The sequence below is a fragment of the Apus apus genome, chromosome 2 (genome assembly GCF_020740795.1).
Source record: "Apus apus isolate bApuApu2 chromosome 2, bApuApu2.pri.cur, whole genome shotgun sequence".
NCBI lineage: Eukaryota > Metazoa > Chordata > Aves > Apodiformes > Apodidae > Apus > Apus apus.
Window position 1 is genome coordinate 93,919,085 of NC_067283.1, and position 23,736 is coordinate 93,942,820.

Below are 23,736 nucleotides of genomic sequence, written 5' to 3' on the forward strand. Positions count from 1 at the left end.
TTACAGAACACCTGGAAAAAGTCACCTCATTCAGAGATCACCAAACAGCTCACAAAACTGAACTGAACCAAACTGATGAGCTCATACTAGTGATAGACCTCTTCTGATTTGTCATTGCCAAATCTGGACACAAACAAAGTAAGCAGTTTGTCAGTCCCAACAACAACATTTCTTCTTGTAACCATTAAAGATTGGCCATGGGGTCAGCTGCAGAGGGGCAATTAATGCAAGAATGATGTTCTATAAAGGACACTCAAACAGGGAGATGTCTTTGGCTGTAAAGCTATTTTTCAAGGTACAGACTTGGCAACAGACATCAGTGTCCTGGGAAATGAGTTGGGCGAGTCTCGTGCACCAAGGGACACCACAATGCAAAACATACTAAAGGAACATCAGTAAGTGAAAATGAAATCTATTCAGATATGAACTGTAACACTCCAGGTATAGTATCATGTTTAGAAAGAATCACATTTTTAAGATACAACCATTAATTTTCAAATTCAAATGCTAGAGAAATTTTCACCTATCCTTTAAATAAAACAAAATGAGGGAGAGGGGACAGCTATTTGGTAGAAGTATGTAAAAGAGACCCAGGAGTTGAAAACCAGGATTATTAAGTCAACTTAAACCAGCCAAACACCAAGCAATGTGGAGTAACATTCTACAGAAAATACACTGCTTATGGCTGTACAAAGCACTTGACTTTGTTGGGCAAAATTGAAGTTGAAGTTATATGCCAATTAATTTTTTTAGCCTTATGTGGTCACTTAAGATGTTTTTTTAAGGACAGGATCACTTTACTTCCCATTCTTTTAACCGAATTTCTTCATAAACTAATATGTACTATTTTATTCATTGATGTCACTGTGAAAAATTATTGCTACAGAGAAGCATTTAAAAAAGATCTGAAAGAGTAACAATGGGCAAGTCATCAGCCCAGATACTCTTCTAAATTTTACTCACAAAAGTATTATTTCATAGATTAAAGTAATTCTACCAGCAGGCTGTAGAGATATTCAAGATATCCTTCCTTATGATATGCAGAATTAGTTCCTTTTCACTGGGAAACAACACAAGCAGGGTAGCTCTGTGTTCTGCCACCATGGCTTGTACTTCTCTCATGCTTTCAAAATCTTTTAGAAAATCACTGCAGTTAGAGACTTTATTTTTGTAATTATTTTTAATGAAATATGAAATGTTTGAGATACAGATAGCTGAAGAGAGGCATTAGTATGATACTACAATATATGTTTTGAGCCTGACAATATCCTCCTTGATAATCTGGATCATGAAAGCTTATTTCAAACACAGGAAACATGGTAAATAAGATACACAGCCAAATGTTGGAAGCGAGGAGAGTTAACAGAGCAGGGATGTAGAGAAGTGAAACTACATAGGGCTTGAAAATGAGAAAGGAGATTGAAAGTAAGTCAATTAGGTTAATAAAAATAGCTGTGACACTGCTGGAGGAGTAGAGAAAGAAAACCACCCATAGTGATGATCTAGGTACACCTAGGGGGGAAATAGGTAAACCACAGACCATTGTCATGCCACGGGAATTGTCTGGGGAAAAAAAAGGAAGGGCAAGGATTTTGGATGTAAGTCTTAGGTAAAGCTCTAGAAATTCAGGTGTTGAATTATGACACACTTCACAATGAACAAAAATAAAGCAGGAACTGGACAAAACCCCCTAATTTTTCAGAATAATGGACAGATCTTATTAAGCTAAAAATATAATTTCAAAATCTTCTAGTAATAAATGAGCCAAAGCTTTTTTAATCAGGAAAAAAACCTTTTTATCACAGTGCTTCTATAGTGTAAACTACAACAGTGTAGAGACACTGGGTCAGCATCATGCATATTGTGGATACTGGAGCCAAACTGGCCAAAGCAGCATAATACTTTTCTTGCAGCTCAGAAATCTCAGCTATCTTTACCACAATTAAATCTGCAAGAGCAGGCCAATATCTCAGTTATTCATCTGTCTTCCTAAGCTTACACCAGAAGGTTAAATGTGATTAAATCAGATTATACAGACTCAAAACTAAATACTAAGATCATAAACTGAGAGCTGGGGAGGCAATGAAATCAAACAGAGAGGTAAAAGATAAGGCAGGAGAACTGGATTATGAGAAAAGTTAGAAGCTTAGTTCTAATAAAGCCTAGACTAGAAATGACAGAGGTACAATACCTGTCAGATAACTAATTGCAAAAGTAAAAAAATTATTCAAGACCCATAAATCCAGACACTCATATCAACATAGGTCTTTGAGAGCATGGTAGTCAATCTGAAAGGGGAAAAAAAGCCATGATTTCTGACCCATTAGCAACTGAAGCATGGTAGTTGGTAATGCATTCAAGATTTCTGCTTCTGATGTGGAGGACTGCACTTAACTACAAAGACAAACCTGAGATTCAGGATGGGTTTGTCACCATTTACAGCAGACCACCAGTAAATAATTGTCATGAGTCCAAATGGCCATAAATAAGTCGTATAGAAGAGAGAGGAGCAGCAGGGGAATCAAGCCAAACTGAAATACCAATAACAAAAACACTAGTACAGAATAAATTAACAAAACCAGGGGAGGAAAAAGAAAGACTTAAAAGAATCTACAAGATTATAAAAAAGAAGAAAAATTTAAAATTGTCTTATTTTTTAAAAATTAGCCAATACAAAATAAAAGGGATTTTTCCTCCCTCTCTGAAAACTGCTGTGTCAAGGTCATCAGCGGTTAAGGGTGCTAGCTCCTTGTAACTGATGGCCAGTTATATAAAGGATAACTTTGCCCAAGTACTACACATCTCAGGGAAAATGTGTTACATGGAGAAAGGAGACACTGATATGGTTACAGTTAAGACTCCCTTTGAAAAGAGTGACAAAATAAAATGACAAATAAAGTAACCACTATTTTAGTAAATATATAAACAAACAAATTTTCCTTTAAAATCTAGTCCTGTTATTTATTCTGGTAAGGTAAATATCAGTACTATAACACTTCTGAGACATTAATCTGAAAAAAAATTTCTTGTTTTGCTAGCATAATGGATTTTTCCTTGGATTTATCTTCTTTAGAACAATTCAAATCTTCTGCCAAGAAATAAGCAGAGCGCAAGGGATCAAAAGCAACAACTGCAAGAAAATACAGACAAATTTCAGCTGACAATTTTACCATCCAGTACAGGACTGGATCATAGACTCTACTTTCAGCAGCACTGCCTAATCCCTGGAGGTGTTCAAAGCCAGGTTGGATGGGGCTCTGAGCAACCTGCTCTAGTGGGAGGTGTTCCTGCCTATGCAGGGGGATTGGAACTAGATGATCTTTAAGGTCCCTTCCAACACAAATCATTTTATGATTTCTATTATTTTCCTTTCCTATTTAATAATCTTTTGCATTTATATTCCCCATCTGAGTAGTTAACTGGCTTTTTCTCAAGACACAGAACCAGTCTATTTGGTATCATGCCTCCAAATCTGTTTCTCACAAATTCTGCCTGTCTCTGCGTATGTGCGTGCATGTGTGTGTTTGAGAGAGAGAGACAGCACACAACATGTACCCTCTTTAACTGGGGAGATATATAATTAAACAATAAGGGGTAAAAGAGTACGTTAGTCTATTCTGCTTTCCTATCTATTACTTTTTAAAAAGCTTTCATATGTCTTCTTCCTTGTTTCTGAAAGCTAACCATCCTCTCTTCCTTTCAGGAAGGCTGACATTTGACAGCTTAACATAGCTGACAGGGTTACCCAACAGCCCACCCTCCCTATTCTCAATCCAATTAGACCTCTAATCCTCCAGATGAAAGGCCCAACTCCTCACGTTCCTCATGACAACGACAGCTATTGATTATTTGTCACTACAGCTAACACCTTTTCTGTTGAGGCCACTCTGACAGAAGCAAACCTACCAAATTAGACAGCACTTTGTCTGCCCTGGAGGCCAAATGGCACAACAAGTAAAGGCTAATAAATGGTATAAAAATGAACAAATCATAATATTATGACAGGTTGATCGTTGCCAGCAGCTTCGCAGCTCAAGCTTGATGCTCTGTTAGACCTGTTCCTTCTCTTTTCTCTTCCACTCAGGCTCCAACTTTGACTGAATTAAAGGCCAGAACAATTAAGGCATTTGACCAGCAAAGATAAGCGAGGATAGAAGTATCATCAAGGGACAGAAATGCCAATAGCAGACTACCGTTTGTCAATAAAAACATTCCAGGGATGCAAATGCTCATGACTCTGCTCTCCACTAGGCTGTACTGACTCCCTTTGTACAGAGCTCTCCTTAAGCCCAGGCAGAAACTCTGGGAAAAATTAACCCCAGAAAACCAAGCTTGAGCTGGGAGGTGTTCTTATCAGGCAAGGATTTACACCATTAAAACAGGAATCCCAATACCAAGCTACATAACAGAGAACTGCTACAGTTGCTATTCCATTAATATCTATGCAATTTTCCTTCCTTTTCAGTGGAATGATACAGGCCAGGAATCCATCATTTCCATTTATCATTATAAATCTTCTTCAATTGTTTCTCAACAACAACAAAAAAGCCTGTTTCTAGGACAATACTAAACACAGGACCTCACAAGTCACATCACTCCAAGGCAAACTGAAAAGCAGCAGCAACAATGTTAATTATTTTTACAGTAACACTATCCAAAAACATTAACAGCGACATGAGAACCACAATCCCCGAATTCAGCTTGTTTAATGCAACAAACAACAGGATTAGAACATTTAAAAAACCCCACAAAATAGAACACCACAACCACAGAACATTGTTAAAATCATACAAACACAAGAATAATGTGAGTAAAGACACACAAGTTACTGAAACAGTTAAAAAGCAGTTAGTACTGCTCTGTAATAATTAATTTGTTGATTTCTCAACTATGCCAAAAAGAATGTATTTTCAAGCAAAGGATTGCTATGCTTCTGAAATTACTAATGATAAAATAACACAATAACACTGAAACTTAACTAAAATAAAAACTTCCTTCATTAAAGAAGACATAATACATGTATATCTCCTATTCTACTTTGGAAACACCTACAGTTTAACTGAGGAAAACGCTCCTGTCTAACCTGTAGGTTGTAGAGATACAGGAAATTACATACAAGTGTGCCATAATACTATTTTTTAAAAAATACAAACACTGTAAAAAGACATATTCGAGGGGAAAAAAAAAAGTCAAATTTTTTTTAACTTCTTAGATTTACAAAATACTCTTGGGAATGAGCACACATTGATTAATACTTTCAATCAGATGCAGATGACTAGATTCTTTAAATGACAGGCATTTCAGGACAGCATTATCACAAAATACAGGTATTTAAAGGGACAGTTTGGCAAATGTATCCCTCAAGACTATTATTCCCTGAAGAAAAAACTGACCCTACAGGTCATTTTAGGCAAGTTGGGCCGCAAAAAACCAAAACAAAACACAAAAAACCTCAAGCAGCCTGGTAAAAAGCCGCCAGTATATAGTATTGCATAAAGCATTTCCAGGAACACACTTCAGACTCCTACTCAGCGGCTCCGAAATGTGCTCGGCGCACGACGGACGAGCGCGCAGTTCCAAACTCTCCCTCACACCCGGACACCCGGCAGCCAGGCCGCAGCGTTGTGCAGGTTTTCCAGCGTGAAAAAATTCCCGCATTGTTCTTACGACCGAGCTTCTTACCCTAAGGGTACAGCCGCTGCTGTGGGCTGCTCTGATGTAGCAGATTCTTTGTTAACACATGCCTGGTTTATAGAGGAAAGGAACACGTTTGGTTTTACCTAGTTCATGAAAAGGATTCTCATATATGCTTCCCCCCTTTACTATTTTAAGACCTTTTTCTTTTTTTCATTTATTTTTTTAAATCTTTAACTACGATTGTTAAAACCCCAATGTTACACCAGAGGATTAGAGGTGCCAAGTGGTGAAGACAAATTAATATTCTTCGTTTCTAACTGTGGGGAACGGTCTATCTTCTCTCCCCCCACATAAGACTAAACAAAACCATATCAGAAAAATCTGTAAATGTCTTTGTATAAGTATTAGACTTACTAACCCAATGAGCTGGCTACCCTATTATCCTTCCTGACTTGTCTTCCGCAATACATCTGTCCTTAGTGAAGGATGTGAAGGAGAAGGAAGGCTTTCCAATCAGAGTAATAACTGATTCTTCTGTAATACTTATTCATAATATTTGCTTTGTGATCACTGTTCTAGGTAAGTGTGAGTCTTTTCCATTGTTATAGGTTAGAATCAGAAATTATATACCAGATGTTAGGTGCGTGGTTTAGCAGCGGACTTGGCAGAGTTAGGCTAATAGGGAACTTGATGACCTTAAAGGTCTTTTTCAACCTAAATGATTCTACGATTCTATCTTTTCCAAGTTCTGTCCCAAGAGACTTGCCTCCCTGAGAATCGTATCTGAACATCCTTGACACAAAGCAAGAGTTAATCCATTAGTCTTCACAAACCCCACAGATGCACTTATTCCTGGTACTATTTTAAAATTAGATTTGTAACCCTCAGTTAAAACAAAATCCTTCAAAATATGGATGCTACAATGACAGCTGCCAGTCATTAACTGCCCAGACAACTGGAGATCATCACTTCTTGTGGGTACAAAAGAGAAGGCACTACACTTAGCCCATCCCTTTCCACTGAAAGACACCCTGCTACCTAGTATTTGTCTATGCCACAACTGCTCCTGCTGCAAATCCCTCTTTGAACCTCCCCCATCTACCCTCAGCTTTTGCTTCTACTGTTCCAAATGGGGAAAAAATAGAACTTTGCTATTACAAGTGAAAATAGATAAAAGCATTCTGTCTACAGCAGGCTATAGAGAAAACCTGTTGGCTATTTATAGTATAATGCATTTTAGTGCCTCAGCCAGCTTTATTTGTTCTTTCACAACCCATAATGACAGAAACTATGTTTTTTGTTTAGCCATGCAATAATTCCTTTGATGCTCAAAAAGATGGCTGCAAAGTTGGTATATTCAGGGAGGTAGTCACAAATTGCAAGTGACATTGTCAAACTCAGTTTAAAAGAATAAGCGACTTTAGTAACCAACAGTTACTAAAATAATTCAAAAGAGTCAATTTTACATCTGCCACAGCCTGCAGACATTTGTACCATATCTATCAGTGCAGTCTTATGAAGATAACAGTTTGATCTGTAGCTACTCTGAAATTCTGATCTTGAAGTCAAAAGACCTACTTTGGCATGTACATTTCTGCATAACCTCGTCTTAAACTGTGATCTTATATTAACATAAAACCAGCAAGAAATCAGACTCAGATGCCTTAGTATCTGCTGTGCAACTGAAACCTGACCTGTAGAACAGTATTCCTACAGTTGTCTTTTTGCAGCCAAGAGAACTAGATGGATTTGAACCCACAGTTTGAGTCTAGAGACTGACTATTGCTGGATACCACTATGAGCAACCAACAGGATACATGCTCTTACCTTGTTATTAAAAATGACTATGTAAGCTGAAAATACATTGCCTGAAAATACTAGAATCACACATTTGTCTTGCAAAGTAGTGCCCAGTTCAAACTCTCTGTAGCAACAAAACTGTTGTCAGTGCTTACAGAAAGCTGAAGTACCCACAAAAAGCTGGGCTCTCATTGGCTCAAATTATCCTGCTCTATAATATTCACTATAACTGACTGGAAAGCCTTCCCTCTCCTTTACATCCTTCCCTAATTAATGAAGATACAGAACTTCTGAAGCTGAAGAATATACAAGGCAGTGTTAAAGCATTCTCCTATTATCTAGTGTTCCTTGATTTCCCAGAACATTTTCAGACCAATCATTTGGTTTCAAGATCACCGTATCATACTTTAAAATTTAGCTCACTTTGCACAAGAACAAGACAGTTTAATGCAGAGGCAAATGGAAGTATTAATGAAATCTAAAGAACAGACTGAAAAACAGACTGTTTCGCACTTTGGTTTGTTCAGATTTTTTGTATTTAGTTAAATTATATGTTCATATGAAAGCATGACAGAATGAGTGTAAAGCTCATTCATACTTCATTAACCCATATGCACAGAATTAATACTACTTACTATGAGCTCTCACTTAAGAGGTAACATCAAAACAGATCACCAGTCTAGTAATAAAAGGACATAAACTGACCACCATCATATCTGAAAGGCACCATAATTATTTATTTTCATTATACAGATTGGGGAAGAAAGTTAGAAGTGCATGCCCTCTTTCATGCAGTTCAAAAAATGCCTTATGAATTATTTGAGAGACTATAGCTCTAGGAAATACAACTTGAAGAAGGTAGTGAGGGAAAAATGTATAAGCTTGCTCCCAAGCAAATTTTATTTAGGAGCTTTTAATACAAACATTTTATTTGGACAAGAAAGGGAAAATAACATTCTGGTTTTGGGGATCTTTGGACCTTTTTTTTTTAGTTAAAGTTATAATTAAAGATCATTAAAATATACCTTCCTACTTGACACAAAATTCCTAACTGCATCCTAGAGGTACTGTTATTTATCAATAACTGTGTCAGCAAAGAATTAGTATAGCCTACAGAGTATTTAATGCTTCTAGATAATGAAAGCCACATTTTCCCACTGGAGCAGCATTAATCTTCCTGAAACCAAAATTAGTATCCTCCTGACAGCTAAGCATCCTGATAGATTATTTTAAGTGCATATTATTAGCATCTAACACCAAAACGATTGAATTTTTTCTTCTATTTCTGTTAACACAAAAGGCTGTGCTTGAGAACTCATGAAGATTGTTCCTCCCTCAGAGTAAACAGATGGCTAATATGTGAGCATCCTCTGTGAGAAATTCTGAAAGAAGCAGGCCTGGATTTTTTCCTTATATTAATCTGGAATTACTTAATGAAAGATAAATGATAAAATTATATACAGGTAATTCGGCGATAAAGAAACACATTCAGAATTATAACATAAGGGTGTTTAAGCAAGTTGCAATTTAAAACTAGAAGCAAATTGTGACCAGAACACTTACAAGTGAAAACAGATGCCTGTAGTTAAATTGCAACCCCAGTACTCCTATCTGTCTCCACAGCATGTTTATTTCATAATAATCTAAGTTCTACCAGCTTAAACGATCTTCACCCATGTAGTAATACAATTCCTCAGTGTGAAATCACTGGCAAATTATGTTAATGGTTTTACTTCTGTTGCAATCAGTCACTGCTTCAGCTCCTGGTAAATAACATCCATGTTAATAGAGTCACAAATGTCCTCTGAAACTCCTATGGCAATCTTTACAGGTGCACCCCTGAAATAATTTGTATCATTTTCTGGTGGGCTTGGGTTTTTGGGGTCTTTTTTGTTTGATTGGTTTTTAATTTACATTTTCTGAAGTTAATTACTTGGCATCTCCTTTTTTTTCTTTTTTTTTTTTTTCCTTTTTTATTTTTTAAGAGTGTGCACCATTTTAAAGTTGCTTGGGAGACCTGTCCATTTTATGAGAGTGACCAAAACATTCTACATTTTTAGAGGAACAGAAGAAAACCCACGAAGAAAAAACAAGTAACTTCATTTACATTACCTTCTACCTACAAAGACCAAAACATCTCCATCATAAGGCTGATCAAGAAAAGACAGATATTACAAAAGATCACATCAATGAAGACATGACTTGGGTGAGATTAATTTGTCACAATTTAGAAATAAACAACATCAAAACCTGCATCAGTCAGATGGCTAAAAGGATGACTGAGCTACTCAGTGTGTCCTAAGTTACTCATCTATACCTTAGAGTGAATTAATAATTGCATCCTCAAGTGCATTAACTTAAAAAGTGATGTAGATAACTAGCTCAAATGTAGATGTCTGCAATTTCTACAGTTACATGAGATTATTCTCACCCCATTGTCTCACATTGTGTTGCACTCTCTTTTGAATATTTTCCATCAAGCAAAAAAGATATATTTGTTATGTTTAAGCAAAGAGTTTAACTTTCTAGCTTGTTGTTCATGCAAATAATCTTTTTTTAGACCAACAGATGTGTAAAGCTTACAAACTCTAATACAAAGGATGTCTATCACCAAATGAAAGACGTTAAGAACATAATCAGTATCTTTATGCAACCACTCATCAAAGGTTATCACATCAATGTATAGCCACAGTTGTTTTCAAAAAGCATTGCTATTTCAACTAGGATTAACAGCTAAATTTTTTTACCTGATCTTATTACAACTTCAGGAACTTTCTGCTCTATATAAAGACAGCTGTGAGAACACTTATGCTTCATCTGCTATCAAAGAAAGGTGGCCAGGTGGACCAGTAAAAGTAAGGGCACATCCTAACTCTTACTTCTTGCAAATAGTCCAGAATGACATTGAGGAAGTCTGAAACAGAGAGATTACAAGAATGCTTTGCTGGGAATCTGACACATCTTTCCAGGTAACTACCGCTTTGTAGACATGGTCCAGTGACAAAAGGCATTTGGACAAAGCATGGCAAGACAAGGCTGACATAACAACTTTGAGTTCTGAGACCTCAGTTTCCTCATTAACTGGTAAAGATCACCTAGATATTAAAACAGCATTAGATAGGGTTACTGAAATCGTCAGATCACCTTCACTTTTCACCTATGTTGAAACCCTTGGAACTGGAAGAACACAGAATAGCATGAGTCAGTCTTCCTAGCTATGCTAGCAGAAATATTTTTCACAGAGACTATGAACACCACTTGTATCAAGTGCAGGAATTTTGATACTGTTTATTGATATCCAATGGAAAATAGAGCCACTTTGACAATGCACAATTCTGAAAGATGGCTTCTAGGACACTTGTAGGACAACAAGCAAAAGCACTGGCATGCACCAGAATACCCATGAGATCAGCTACACAACTGCAAGCAGTAAAGTAACTACTTAAAAAGGAGTTTGAGGTGCCATTAGGAAAAGATGAAGGATTAAGGAACTACTGTGAGATTCACATCAGATCATGTTTTGTGTGACCATATGGGCAATGCTGTAATCTTCAACTGTAATTTAGGAAGAACTCTGTACTATTAACAAGTGAGAGTCTGAATTTTGAACACTGGCTGTGACTGTTAGCCTTTCGAAGGACTGGAAGAAATGCTTTTACAAAATAAAACCCTTACGCAACAATAATAACAAACACAACAGGAGCAAAAGTTGCTTGTTATTCTGCTGACAATAAATAGCTGGAAGTATAAAACTTGCAGAGAGGCAGAAGTTAAAAATAAAATATAATAGAGACCTGGTATGTACATATACATACCTACACACACACTCATCAGTTATAGCCAGGTTTGTAAATCACATAGGTGTAGTCAGGAGCTGGTTATTCAAGTGTTAATGGAATGATGTTACAGCTGTTCATTTAAGTCCTATCAAACCAGATATCCATCCTAGAGAAGAAAGGCAATCAGAGTCCTAATTAATCTTACTTAATACTGATGATTTATGACTGAATTCAGGGCTATGCCACATTTCTGAATGTTTGTTCTGTAACAGGAATAAAAAAAACCCCATTGAACACGCAAGATATTTTACTAGGATTGAAAGACATGAACTGGCAGCCCCTGTAACATGGAGTCTCCAGACATAAAAATTGGAATAACTTCATCTCAAGTGAGCAGGCATTTACCTTAGTACAGTTATTTGATGCTAGTGGGAAAAAAAAAGCAAAAACAAACAAAAAAACCCCAAACAAACAAACCTCAAAACAAACTAACCAAGAACAAAAAAAAACAAACACAAAACCCACAAATATCAAAACAAAGGAGAGAACCTTACTGACACCAAGGGAATGGAGTATTGCAAGAGTCTGTGTCTGACAAATGGCAAAGTGTCCTGCAGAGAATAAAACCAATTTTTCTTTCGATAACGAGGATTACTAATGGGAGAGCCACCATCTTGAATCTAAACACACAAAGGAAGACATTCAGCTTCCTTCTGCCCAAGATGGCTAAATCATTCTTTCTGTTTGGCATTAGAAGAATAACTTCTCACAAACTCTTTCCCTCTTGAGACAGTTCTGTGGCTCCCAAATACAGCAAAGACCTTTTTTTGTCAAATCAACTGTAAGACTGTTTTAGAGGGGAACATGCAAAGGAACATGTAAAGGAAGCCTGTAGCATGACTACCTAAAAAGACTCAAATATTCTGGCAACCAACCCTCAGGGTGTCTGTTGGAATCTGATGAGTAAGGTGTTCCAAAAGCACTCCCAATAAACAGCAAAAAATGGCAAAAAAATTTTAATATCTAGAGAGGAAGGTTCCAACTCTAGAAACTTAGCTGCATTTTACATCCACCTGCTTTAGTTGAGAACGTGTGCGGAAAAGTGTGTTCTCTTTCCTGCCTCTTCACTGGTTTAATGTAAAAGTCTGAGTATTATTCTTAACCTCTCTCTCCAAGGAAAATGAACTTAAGTGCAATTTAAGAATCTGAAATCTCCAAGCACTGACATGCTGTAACTACAAATGAATGGAGAGTTAGAAAGTAATGTAAACCTGATTTGAAGACGATGACTGACTGACTCACAAGCTAGAACACAAAAAAACTATAAAGTTGCCCTGGTAAATATATAGATTAATGATTAAGCAACATTGACAAGAAAACTTTAGAAATTTATCATCTCACAGAATTTTTATTTTTCTGTCTGAAAGTCAACTTTCAGTATTGATTACTGAGGAATTTTATTTTCTTCTTTAGGAAAATAATAAAATCAGCCCTTATGTTAGAGAACATAAAACAAAAGTATCAAAGAGGAATAAGAAGAATGCAAAAAACATTACTCAAACAAAACTGCACAGAACGTGAAGTTGTTTCAAATTTTAAGTCTATATATTTTGCAGAGGGCATTCATAACAGAAATGCAGCTCTTAAAATGTTAATAAGGAAAGACTGAAGACAAAATTTTGCAGACATGAAAAGTTGATTTTGTAAGCTGACATCAATAGTGAGTAACTGCTCAGAAGGCACAGAATGCAGTTTGACAAGACAGCTAAGCAGTCAGCCAAATGCAAAGCAACTGAAAGGGCTGTCTCCTAACTACTTTTTGCCACCCCAGCACTGCAATGGTACAAGCACTTAAATGGTTATGGGGTGAATCACGTCTATCTAGCACATTACACAATAAGTGGGTAATTGCATAAACTCTGCTAAAACACCATGAGGTAAAGACAGTACCATTTTTTTTCAGCTGCAGCGCCAACTGAAAACATATCTGAAGATGGTCCAAATACTACATGGTACAATGTGCAGTTTCATTATGGCAGCAAGACATAAAGGAAATGCAAATTATGGATATTATACCAAGGCAAAATATCTCTTGCCTTGAATAGCTGCAGTACAAATATCCACAATATGAACATACAGATAAAGACTTAAATGAGAATTTATATTGCTTTAATATACTAAAATGCATTTTTCAAACCTGGGCACAATGTATTTTTTTAAGATTAAGTTTTTAATGTTATTAAAATGTTCAGGTGTCTATCAGATCATAAAATTTACAGCCTGTATGAACACCAGGCAAGTATAGTATCTTAAAGCAAATTTTTAAGTCTCTGACATTGTTATGTTTATGAAATACCTATCTTTGAAAAAAACAACATTCACTGTAAGTGGCTCACTTAGAAATATAGTTAACTCGGGTACACTACAGACAAAGTAATGATGATGACCGAAATATTTAATCGGGGTGTTGTAGTATGTAACCAAATAGATGGATTAGCCTGTTTCAGCTCAACTGTAACTAATGACAACGGTAGTCATGTAACATAGCATCACAGAATTATACAACGGTTTGGGTTGGAAGGGACTAGAACATAATCTATTTCCAGCCCCCTAAAAGGGCAGGGACACCTCCCACTAGACCAGGTTGCTCAAAGCCCTGTCCAATCTGGCCTTGAACACTTCCAGAAAGGAGGCATCCACAACTTCCCTGGGCAGCCTGTTCCAATGTCTCACACCCTCACACTAAAGAATTTCTTCCTAATGTCTAACCTAAATCCCCCCTCTTCCAGTTTAAAACCATTACCCCTCGTCCTATCACTACACACCCTAGTAAAAAGTCCCTCCCCAGCTTTCCTGTAAGCCCATTCAGATACTGAAAGGTGGTTGATACAGTGGCAGAGCACTTTTAATGTAATTACCTTTTGTGCAGCAAGATGGAGAGCAGTTCTTTGGCTTCGATCAGCTCTATTAACATCAGCTCCAGCCTTCAGCAATGCCTCTGCACAGTCTAGCCTGTCAGCCAACACACAGTACATAAGTGGAGTTCTTCCAAACTGGTCCTCTTTATCTTTCAGCTCAGAGTTTCCTTACCAAAAAAAAAATTAAAAAAATAATTTAAAAAATCACATGAAACAATTAAGTCTACGAGTATTTAAGAGTAGTACTTTTTTTTAATTAAAAGGGTACTTTAAAGTAGTGCTTTCTTATAAATGAACAGAGTCATCAAGATAATGGAGTATGAGATAAATCCAAAGTTACTGCTTTTTACCTTGTTTTTACTGACATTTATAGGACACTTCAAAATATATTTACAGAAAAAAGTACATTCAGAAAACATCAATTCCACAAATACACCCAACACCAATAACCTGTGAACACTAAACCAAACTTTGAAGCCTACTGACAGCAATGTTTATTTAAAAGCATAAGTCAATATTACATCAATACAATTTTTTATTTCATAGTGCCTTATAATATGGAAACTACTCAAATACTTCTCAAGCTTTCTTGAACTGATACCGTTATTATGGCAGCAATTAAGCTAAATAAGGCTTTTGAAGTCACATAATAAATCAAAACATTTTATTACTATTCACAGTCAAAAAAGAAACAACAAACCTGAACCACATGCATCCTCCACTACAGAGTTTTCTATTTCTATTATGTCACCACATAGAAACTAGCACCTATAAATTCATGGGTATCAGCTATCCTATACATCCTGACTCTAAATACATCTCCGTGTAGTGATGTTGTCTACAATTATTCAAGGAACATTGCCTTTTAAGTTAAGTTTTCATTTTAAATATTCCCTTGTTTGCACAATTGTTGATGCTTTAAAAGAACTCCAGCAGAGGCATGCTTCTCCTTTACAAACATAATCTTCACTCTCTCCCAGCACATTATAATTATCTACATAACTAGTAATTGTATTCTCACTTATAATTTCTATTGATTCACCTAGAAGAACAGTCAGACAGATTAAATGTGAATCAAGAGGAATATCAAGGATTAAAATTTGTTCCCTACCAATCAAGCCTGTCATAAAAAAACCTTTTAAGTAGGATATTGCCAGCTAGAGCAATCATTTTCGCTTACTCCCCTAATTTCCAGAGTTCCATCAAAACTGTTGAGTGAATACCATGATTCATTTTGTAACACCTTTTCTCGCTTAGAAATTGTGACTGAGAAAACTTTGAGCTCTTTAAAAAAAAACAGTTTAGGAACCTTTCCAAGCTCTTCTGTGAATGCAGATACAGAACAATTTTTTTTTGCTCTAACCCACAGCCTTGTCTTTTCTGACTGACTCTTCACCTTGACAATCCACTCTTTATAACTCTTGCAAATAAAAAAAAATGTAAAAGTCTTTTACTGACCTTCATCTACCTTTCTGAGACACAGATAGTTTTGAATAATAACATCTTGCCCACTGGCACACTACTGTTTAGCCATGCCCGCTTCCCTTTGACCTTTGTAAGCTTTTTCTTTTGTTAAATGCTTTTGCATTCATAGAATCATAGAATGTTAGGGGTTGGAAGGGACCTCTCGAGATCATAGAGTCCAACCCCCCTGCCAGAGTAGGACTACTTAAGGCAGGTCACACAGAAACACATCCAGTCTCCAGAGAAGGAAACTCCACAACCTCTCTGGGCAGCCTGTTCCAGTGCTCTGTAACCTTCTTACAGTAGTTTTACCTCATGTTGAGGTGGAACTTCCTGTGTTCCAGTTTACGACCATTGCCCCAGTGCAAATTGTCCATTCACATCACACTGCAAGCAAGGAGTTTACTCTTAGACTAATCTTTAGATTCTTTTTAGCAAACATTTTTATCTTAATGTCCTTCGTCATTTTTAGAATACACAACTATACTGGGCTGCTGTTACAACACTGATTCAGGCCCTACAGCAGTCAAGAGCAATTCAAAAGTTGGTTCTTTTCTGTGTTCACTGAAATTTCTGTTGCCAGTCCATTAATGATTTCTAGTAACTTAGTTGTAGGATCATATCCTCAACAGCCGTATATCTTAAACACATGAAAGAAACCCTCGTTACTATTGTTTCCTTTTAATTCAGACTTTCTGATCTCCCTTAGCATGTCACATTTATCACCATCTGGTCTGGTGGACAGTAATATATATTAGTACTATAGTTTCTTATTTAGACCTATAAATGCTTTCATTAATCCTTTGGTGTTTAAGTTTGATTTATCTGGTCATTCATTAATCTCATTTGAATCCAAGACTTGTTTTCTGCGTTGGTTACAAAAAAGTGTATCAACACTCCTCCACCTACATAGCTTCCACAGACATACCAGAATACAAAATATACAGAAAAAATGTTGACATTGATGCCTTCCCTTCCACAGATTTTACATTCTTGCCATTTTATCAACAGCCTCATTTAAAGCATAACATCTTAGTTCTCCCATCTAATTCTAATGTATTGTCTTAAGATATACATTTAAGTATAATTTTATTTTCATTATTGAAGCATATAGTTCTCCACTTCTACTCAAATTAAAAGCTGTAATATTTACTAAACGCAAGAGAAAGCAGCATGTAGAAAAATAATGTCACTTTAATTAAATACATGGGCAGTAGAAACTAATTCAAAACATGACAGTTACACAGGGTAATTTTTTTTTTTCCTTAACGTATAAAAACAGTTGCAGTATTGCAATTCCATTGCAGACTGGATGCAGTTTCAAAATAATTATTTCCTCCACTATTAGAAAGAAGTATTTTAAATGTTATGCACACATGCTATGAAACTGCCAATGTCTTGCATCTCAAAATTTTAGCTAACAATAAATGCTTTTCCCATTCAACAGAGCACAATACAGAAACGTCAAAGTCAGTTATGACCAACCATGCAGCCCTGTGCAGCAACATGTAGATCCAAAGCATAATTTAACATGGCACTGTGCTCAGGCAACAAGCCAGTTTCTTTAAAAATAAGGGAAGCATAGTCAGATGCCATTGCAGTATTAGCTGAGTCTGGTAACTTAGACATCACTAAACCATATTTTGCTGTTCACTGTTAGAAAAGCCTCAACAGTATCTTATATTTATTGAAGAAGATACGACTTACACAATCCCTTATATTTTTTATAAGAGATATATAAACATGCCTTTCTACAATAGGACACATGGACATGGTTTATACTCATTTAAAACTTGTTCTTAAATCAGCACTGCGCAAAAATAGTTAATCTCCTTCAAATTTCAACTTCCCTTTGTGTTACATAATGTTAGAGCATATACAGAATGTAGAAACTAAAGAGATTGGTAAGGTCAAGACAAGCAAAATTGCCTAAAGCTCAACTACAACCCAACTAAATAAAGCAACAAACAATTTCATGTTGAACTCCCAAAGAGTGATATAGTTGATGAGAGTTTCCATGACTGCAGACTGTGAGTGAAAAATGAGTAAGACCTTAAAAACTTGATGACAGTGATTTGTCTAAAGCTGCTGCATGGTTTTCTAAGGGAGAGAAACTATCTTCAGCTAACAGTAGCCTTCTTTTTGTAATTATTTAGATTGCTTACAAGACTGTATGGCCATCAGAATGGTTAAGGTTCTGTGGGCATTTCCCTGAAAGGGTGTCTCTGTGCTCAGGGTAAGACACAGGACAAGGACTAAGATCCACTATATCACCACAAGGTGCTAGGGGGAACTAACCTGATGAAATGCACTAAGCACAAAACCTTGTGGACCTCATAGCTACAGTAAATTGTTATTTCCTGCAATCAGGAAAGCACAGGTAGCCATCAAAAGTCACATATTGGTGTGCCTAAATGTGCTGTGGCAAAATTAAATTCTCTTCCACAAACCTGCCTAAGAAAGGAAGTTTGTTTGATGCCTCCCTTAAAGGACCAACACCCTCACCCCACCCCATGGAATCAAGTGGCCCAGTTCCAAAATTTAACTCTCACAGGCATATCTCATCACTTCCTCACAGGCTGTGCAAGCAGTCACGTCAGACTCCAGCATTTCTAAGCATTTTTCAAACCAAAAGAGGATAAAGGGCAGGGGGGATGTGAATTCTGCTTAATTATTAAAAGAGACCATCTCTTGTTACTTGCAAGAATCTTGTATTTGGTAATACCTGAAGGACGTATTGCTCTTGGACCGAGTCCAGAGGAGGGCCATTAAGATTGTCAGAGGGCTGGAGTACCTCTCCTGGGAGGACAGTCTAAGAGAGCTGGGATTGTTCAGCCTCGAGAAGAGAGTGTTCCAGGGAGATCTCATAGGTGCCTTCCAGTACATGAAGGTACAAGGGCATTTAATTGATAGGATGAGGGGGAACAGTTTCAAACTGGAATAGGGGAGATTTAGGTATAGACATTAGGAAGAAATTCTTCAGTGTGAGAGTGGTGAGACACTGGAACAGGTTGCCCAGAGAAGCTGTGGATGCCCCCTCTCTGGAAGTGTTCAAGGCCATGTTGGATGGGGCTTTAAGCAACCTGGTCTAGTGGAAGGTGTCCCTGGTGATGCAAGATAGTTGGAACTAGATGTTCTTTAAGGTGCCTTCAACCTGACCCATTTTATGATTCTATGATTTGAGTTTTATTCAATCTCCACACTGCAGAACATGGAAGAGAGCAGCAGAGAAACAAAAACATGCAATTGCCTATTTGCAACTCAAAATTTATAGTTAACATCTACAATTTGTATTAGTATGCAAGTGATCCAGGATAAGGGGTTTAGGGTGAGGAACTGGACTGAACTGATGGTTTAGTATAATGACTTTATACACATTACTGTATTCTTATAAACAATTAAAACAATTAGATGAATCTTGCAGAAACTACATAAAGGTGTTAAATGCAAAATTATTCTCCAAACACAAAATTAATTTTTGCACCCTTTTTGCCTAGGATTAAAATCATACAGAACGGTTTTAACACTGAAGAACTGTTATTTAGAGACATGTTCAGTGCTGTATAAAACGGAAAATACTGTGAGTATTCCCTAAAGCCTGAGATCATACAATTCTAAAATAATGTGATATAGTACTAGGCAACTCATGCAATGCAAACAATTAGAACACTTTTGTTAGGGCATTGGTTATACAATAAATCCTTGGCATATACTGTGCTTTGTGGTATTTATAGAGTCATCAGGGCTGGAAGGGACCTCTGAAGATCATCTAAGTCCAAACCCCCTGCTAGAGCAGGGTCACCTACAGCAGATCACATAGGAATGTGTCCAGACAGGTTTGAAATGTCTCTAGTGAAGGAGACTCCACAACCTCTGTGGGCAGCCTGTTCCAGTGCTCTGTCACCCTCACAGTAAAGAAGTTTTTCCTTATGTTTAACTTGACCCTCCTATGCTCCAGCCCACTGCCCCTTGTCTTGTCATCGGACACTGCCTCCTGACACCCCCCTTTAGATTTTTATAAGTGTTTATGAGATCGCCCCTCAGCCTCCTCTTCTCCAGGCTAAACAGACCCAGCTCTCTGACTTTGCTCATAGGGCAGATGCTCCATTGCCCTAACCACCTTTGTGGCCCCGTGCTGGACTCTTTCCATTAGTTCCTTATCCTTTATGAACTGGGGAGTCCAGAACTGGATGTGGTACTCCAGGTGCACCCTCACCAGGGCAGAATGGAGGCGGAGGATAACTGCCCTTGACCTACTGGCTACACTCTTTAACCCATAGACTGTTCAGAACATCCTGCAGGCAAGCATCAGCAGTGGTTAACACATGGACACTGTTCCAAAGCCCTCTTTTTCTGTATGTTTTCTGCTTACCTTTGATTCTATTTATGCCTCTTATTGATACAGGATATGAAAAGGAACACAGTAACCAGAACACTGTGTCATTTGAAACCCCTGTTCATTTGTTTAAAATCACAGGCTATTGCGCGGCAGATTGTGCATGCATCCATACTAGTGAACTATATGCAAATACAATGTATATGTTTGTATACAGGCACACATACTCCATCAAACTACAGATGGGAGAAGGAATAATCACCAAACAGATCAGAGGGGCTGTTCTAACAGGCTGTTTAACCAGCCCCAATGCCCCTCCTATATTAATCACTGAAATGGGAAAACTCAAAGAGGATGTTAATTATTAATTTATGGGGAAAAAAACCTCCCTAAAAGAAGGAGAAAGTCAGACTTAATGTTACTGGATATACCATTAGCTACATAATCAAGATGCAAAGCTTAGCTGTGTTAGGAGAGTGTTGTTAATCCAGCAAACACATGCATAAAGCTGAAGTACTGTCCTGAATTAGATGCTGCTGCTCAGTGAAGTCATTAAGTTTAGTGAGTAACACCACGTGCTCAATTTACCTCTGGCAACCAGTTATACTTTCAACAGTGCCTGGTAAACAGCTAAAAAATTACTCTGATGCATTCTTCTTCTGCTAGGCAATACTTTTTTTTTTTTTTTTTGGTCCTGCCCTGGCAAAAGTATGGTCTGTGTCATATCCTGTCAAAACACAGCGAAGCAGAAAAGCCAAATTTTGCTATTATAGCAAAGGCTGCAAAGATTATGCATTTTTCTCTCCCACATAAAAATAACACTGAGGTTTTGTTTTCTTGCTGCATGATTGCCATGAAAAGAATAGTAAATTCCATATGTGGTTCTAATGGCTAGTTTGTGGTATATTTGACAAGGTGTTCAGCATCACAGAAATACTTGTACCTATGTGTTTGCAAAACACATCCTTTGGCTGTGAGATTACCAAAAGCATACTGAAGTCAGCAAAACTTCTTTGCTGTCAGTTCTGATTGTTAGCTGACATTTGAAAGCTCAGACTTTTTTTTCCCTTCCACATGCAGGCAGGGAATTTAAAAAAAACCACAGGTATTTAAAACTACTTTGTAGTGGCATCCCACAGATTTCTAGAACCATCTGCATATCAACTGCTCATACATTGTTAATTAAATGTTCTACAAAAGAGTGAACAGATAGCATTAAATGCAATCAGTGTATGTTTGAGCCATCATATGATGAAATAAAGCTGAAAGCCTATAAAAATTATTTGTTTCAACCACTGAAGTTTCTATAACATCAAGTGCCTCAAACTTTTTCTCCTATTTGAGTGAAATTGGTTCTAATGGTCCTCTCAGAGAATTAGGTATACCTTTAAAGAGGAACAATGTACTGCTTTCTATACAGCTTACACTATAGATCTACATAGCTTACTATCATGTCTTCAACACAAGGCAGCAGAAGATACACAAAGAAACTTGACTGTTGGTTGTACGTGATTACCATTAAATCTTTACACCACTAAAGCTGATAGTTAACAGCATACATACAGATTGTTTTATTATTTCACAGTCCTTGACCCTCACCAAGGGTGAAGGATTTTCCAAAAAAAAAAAAAAAAGTGAGCAAATAAAATTTCTGCAGTATCAACTGTAATTGCATTTAAGTGGAAACTCTGAAAATCAAAGTCTTCACCTATCATACAACATCCTTCCAACTGTATGTACAATTGATTTTGAAATGCAGAACATATACTGCTTTTGAAATCTACTAACCTGGAATGCCACAGTATTCTTGGACAGAAAGGGAAGGTGAAATCCTAGGCTTTTTTAAGGTTGGAATTTTTTTTTTTACTTCAGCTTCAATAGGACCAGACTCTCTCCTTACATTTCATTTGTCTTCAGAAACATTGTTAGTGTACCAGAATCAAAGAAACAAATAGGGGTTGCTCATTTTGTTCCCAAATGCTACACTGTGACAAGACTTCATTAAGTATAATAAATTATCTGTAAAAACAAGTTTCTCAAATTTCCCACAAAAGCAACGATTCCAAAAATAAGGATTTGGGGCCAAAGCATTTCAGTTCAAAGCACTTCTCCAGAATCTCAAGTCCCCTGAAACAGGAGTCTTTAATAACTCTTCTGATTGTATCACCAGTATTCTATTTTACTTTGCACAGAAGTATGAACCAAAGGCAACAATACTAAAAAGTAAGAAAAATCAGTCTTATTATCAGGACTACACTGATTCTAGAAATACAGATAATCAAGAAATTAAAACATATCTCAAAGATCAGAGCAGTAACTCAAAACCAAAAAGCTTCAGTTCTGAAGTAATCAAAATGCATCTACAATGAAAACATTTACCTGCTATTAGCTTTTGGAGGGTACTCTTATCTCCATTAACAGCAGCAGCATGCACTTCAGATGCTAACGAGGAACCATTGAAGAGGCAGTTTGCTGAAATACTCATACTCTTTCAAGGTGTTACCATAGGTCAGATCTGCACCACCAGCATTTTTTGTAAGAGTTCAGTTCTAGGGAAAAAAAAAAATCATTAATGTTATAATGAGTCATTAAAATGTCTCAAACAATACTTAAGAGAATAAACTGTTCCATTAAAAACAGAAAATAACATATTTCTTTTTTCAGGGACAAAACTTACCTCTACCCAAGATTCAACCAGAAAAAGTCTACACTAAGGAGATATATACTTAACTATATTTAGTTATATTGCCTTAAACATAAATTTAGTCAATAAGCTTTGCAAAGATCCACAAATAGGATAGTGTTTATGTACAAATCCAACAAACTGTTCTTCAGTGTTGGCATGTATGCTTCAATTCAGTAAACTATGAAGTTTGTTATCAAGTATCAACTAGGTATCTTTCTCCAGGACTTGATATCTGACATTTGCAGGACAAGGTTTCTAAGTTGAAGTATTATCTTCTATTTGACCAACCAGCAAAAGTTAAATAATCAAACCAGCTTTCTAAATAGTAAATGTTTTTCAAACGTGAATAGAAGTGGACAACGTGTCTGTAAGGAAGTCACAATTAATCAGACCAGAAGTCTGGCTCTAAATCCTGCCTGAAACTGCACAATAGTAGATGATAAAGAAGAGAGTAAATATATATACATATATATATACATATATTTAAAAAATAAAATTAATTTAAATTACACATCTGAGGGACATTACACCATCCAGAGAGACTTGGACAAGCACTAGATGTGGGCCCATGTGAACCTCATGAGGTTCAATAAGAGCACAAGGTCATGCTAATCCCTGGTATCAATACAGGCTAGGGGATGAGGGGACTGAGAGCAGCCTTGTCGAAAAGGACTTGGGGGTACTGATGGATGAAAAGCTGGATGTGAGCTGGCAATGTGCACTTGCAGTCCAGGTTGTTCAGCCTGGAGAATAAAAGGCCTGGGGAAATCTTACAGAGGCCTTCCAGGGCCTGAAAAGGACCTACAAGAAAGCTGGGGAGGCACTTTTTGTAACAGACTGTTGCAACAGGACAAGGGGTAATGGTTTTAAACTAAAAGAGGGTAGATTTAGACTAGATATAAGGGAGAAATGGTTAAATACTGGAACATGTTGCCCAGAGTGGTGGTAGATGCCCCAACCCTGGAAACATTCATGGTCAGGTTGGACAGAGCTCTGAGCTACCTGATCTAGTTAAAGGATGTCCCGGCTCATTGCAGGGGGATTGGATTAGATGATATCTAAAGGTCCTTTCCAACCAAAACTATCCTATGATTCCATATATACATATATGATTTT

The 23,736-nt window shown here is 37.0% G+C and overlaps 1 protein-coding gene across 2 annotated transcripts in view; it reads right to left on the reverse strand.

Annotated features, from left to right (window-relative positions):
- INVS (inversin) overlaps positions 1–23,736 on the reverse strand; it is an 84,793-nt gene that overhangs the window by 55,763 nt on the left and 5,294 nt on the right. The window contains exons 2-3 of one of the 2 annotated variants that reach the window (XM_051609358.1): positions 22,314–22,483; positions 14,135–14,301 (exon numbers count right to left, since the gene is read on the reverse strand). In XM_051609358.1, the coding sequence (XP_051465318.1) occupies positions 14,135–14,301; positions 22,314–22,419 (273 nt within the window). In that variant the 5' untranslated portion in view covers positions 22,420–22,483. Of the gene's footprint in view, positions 1–11,252; positions 11,341–14,134; positions 14,302–22,313; positions 22,484–23,736 lie in introns of those variants that run through there. The other variant, XM_051609359.1, reaches the window with a different exon arrangement.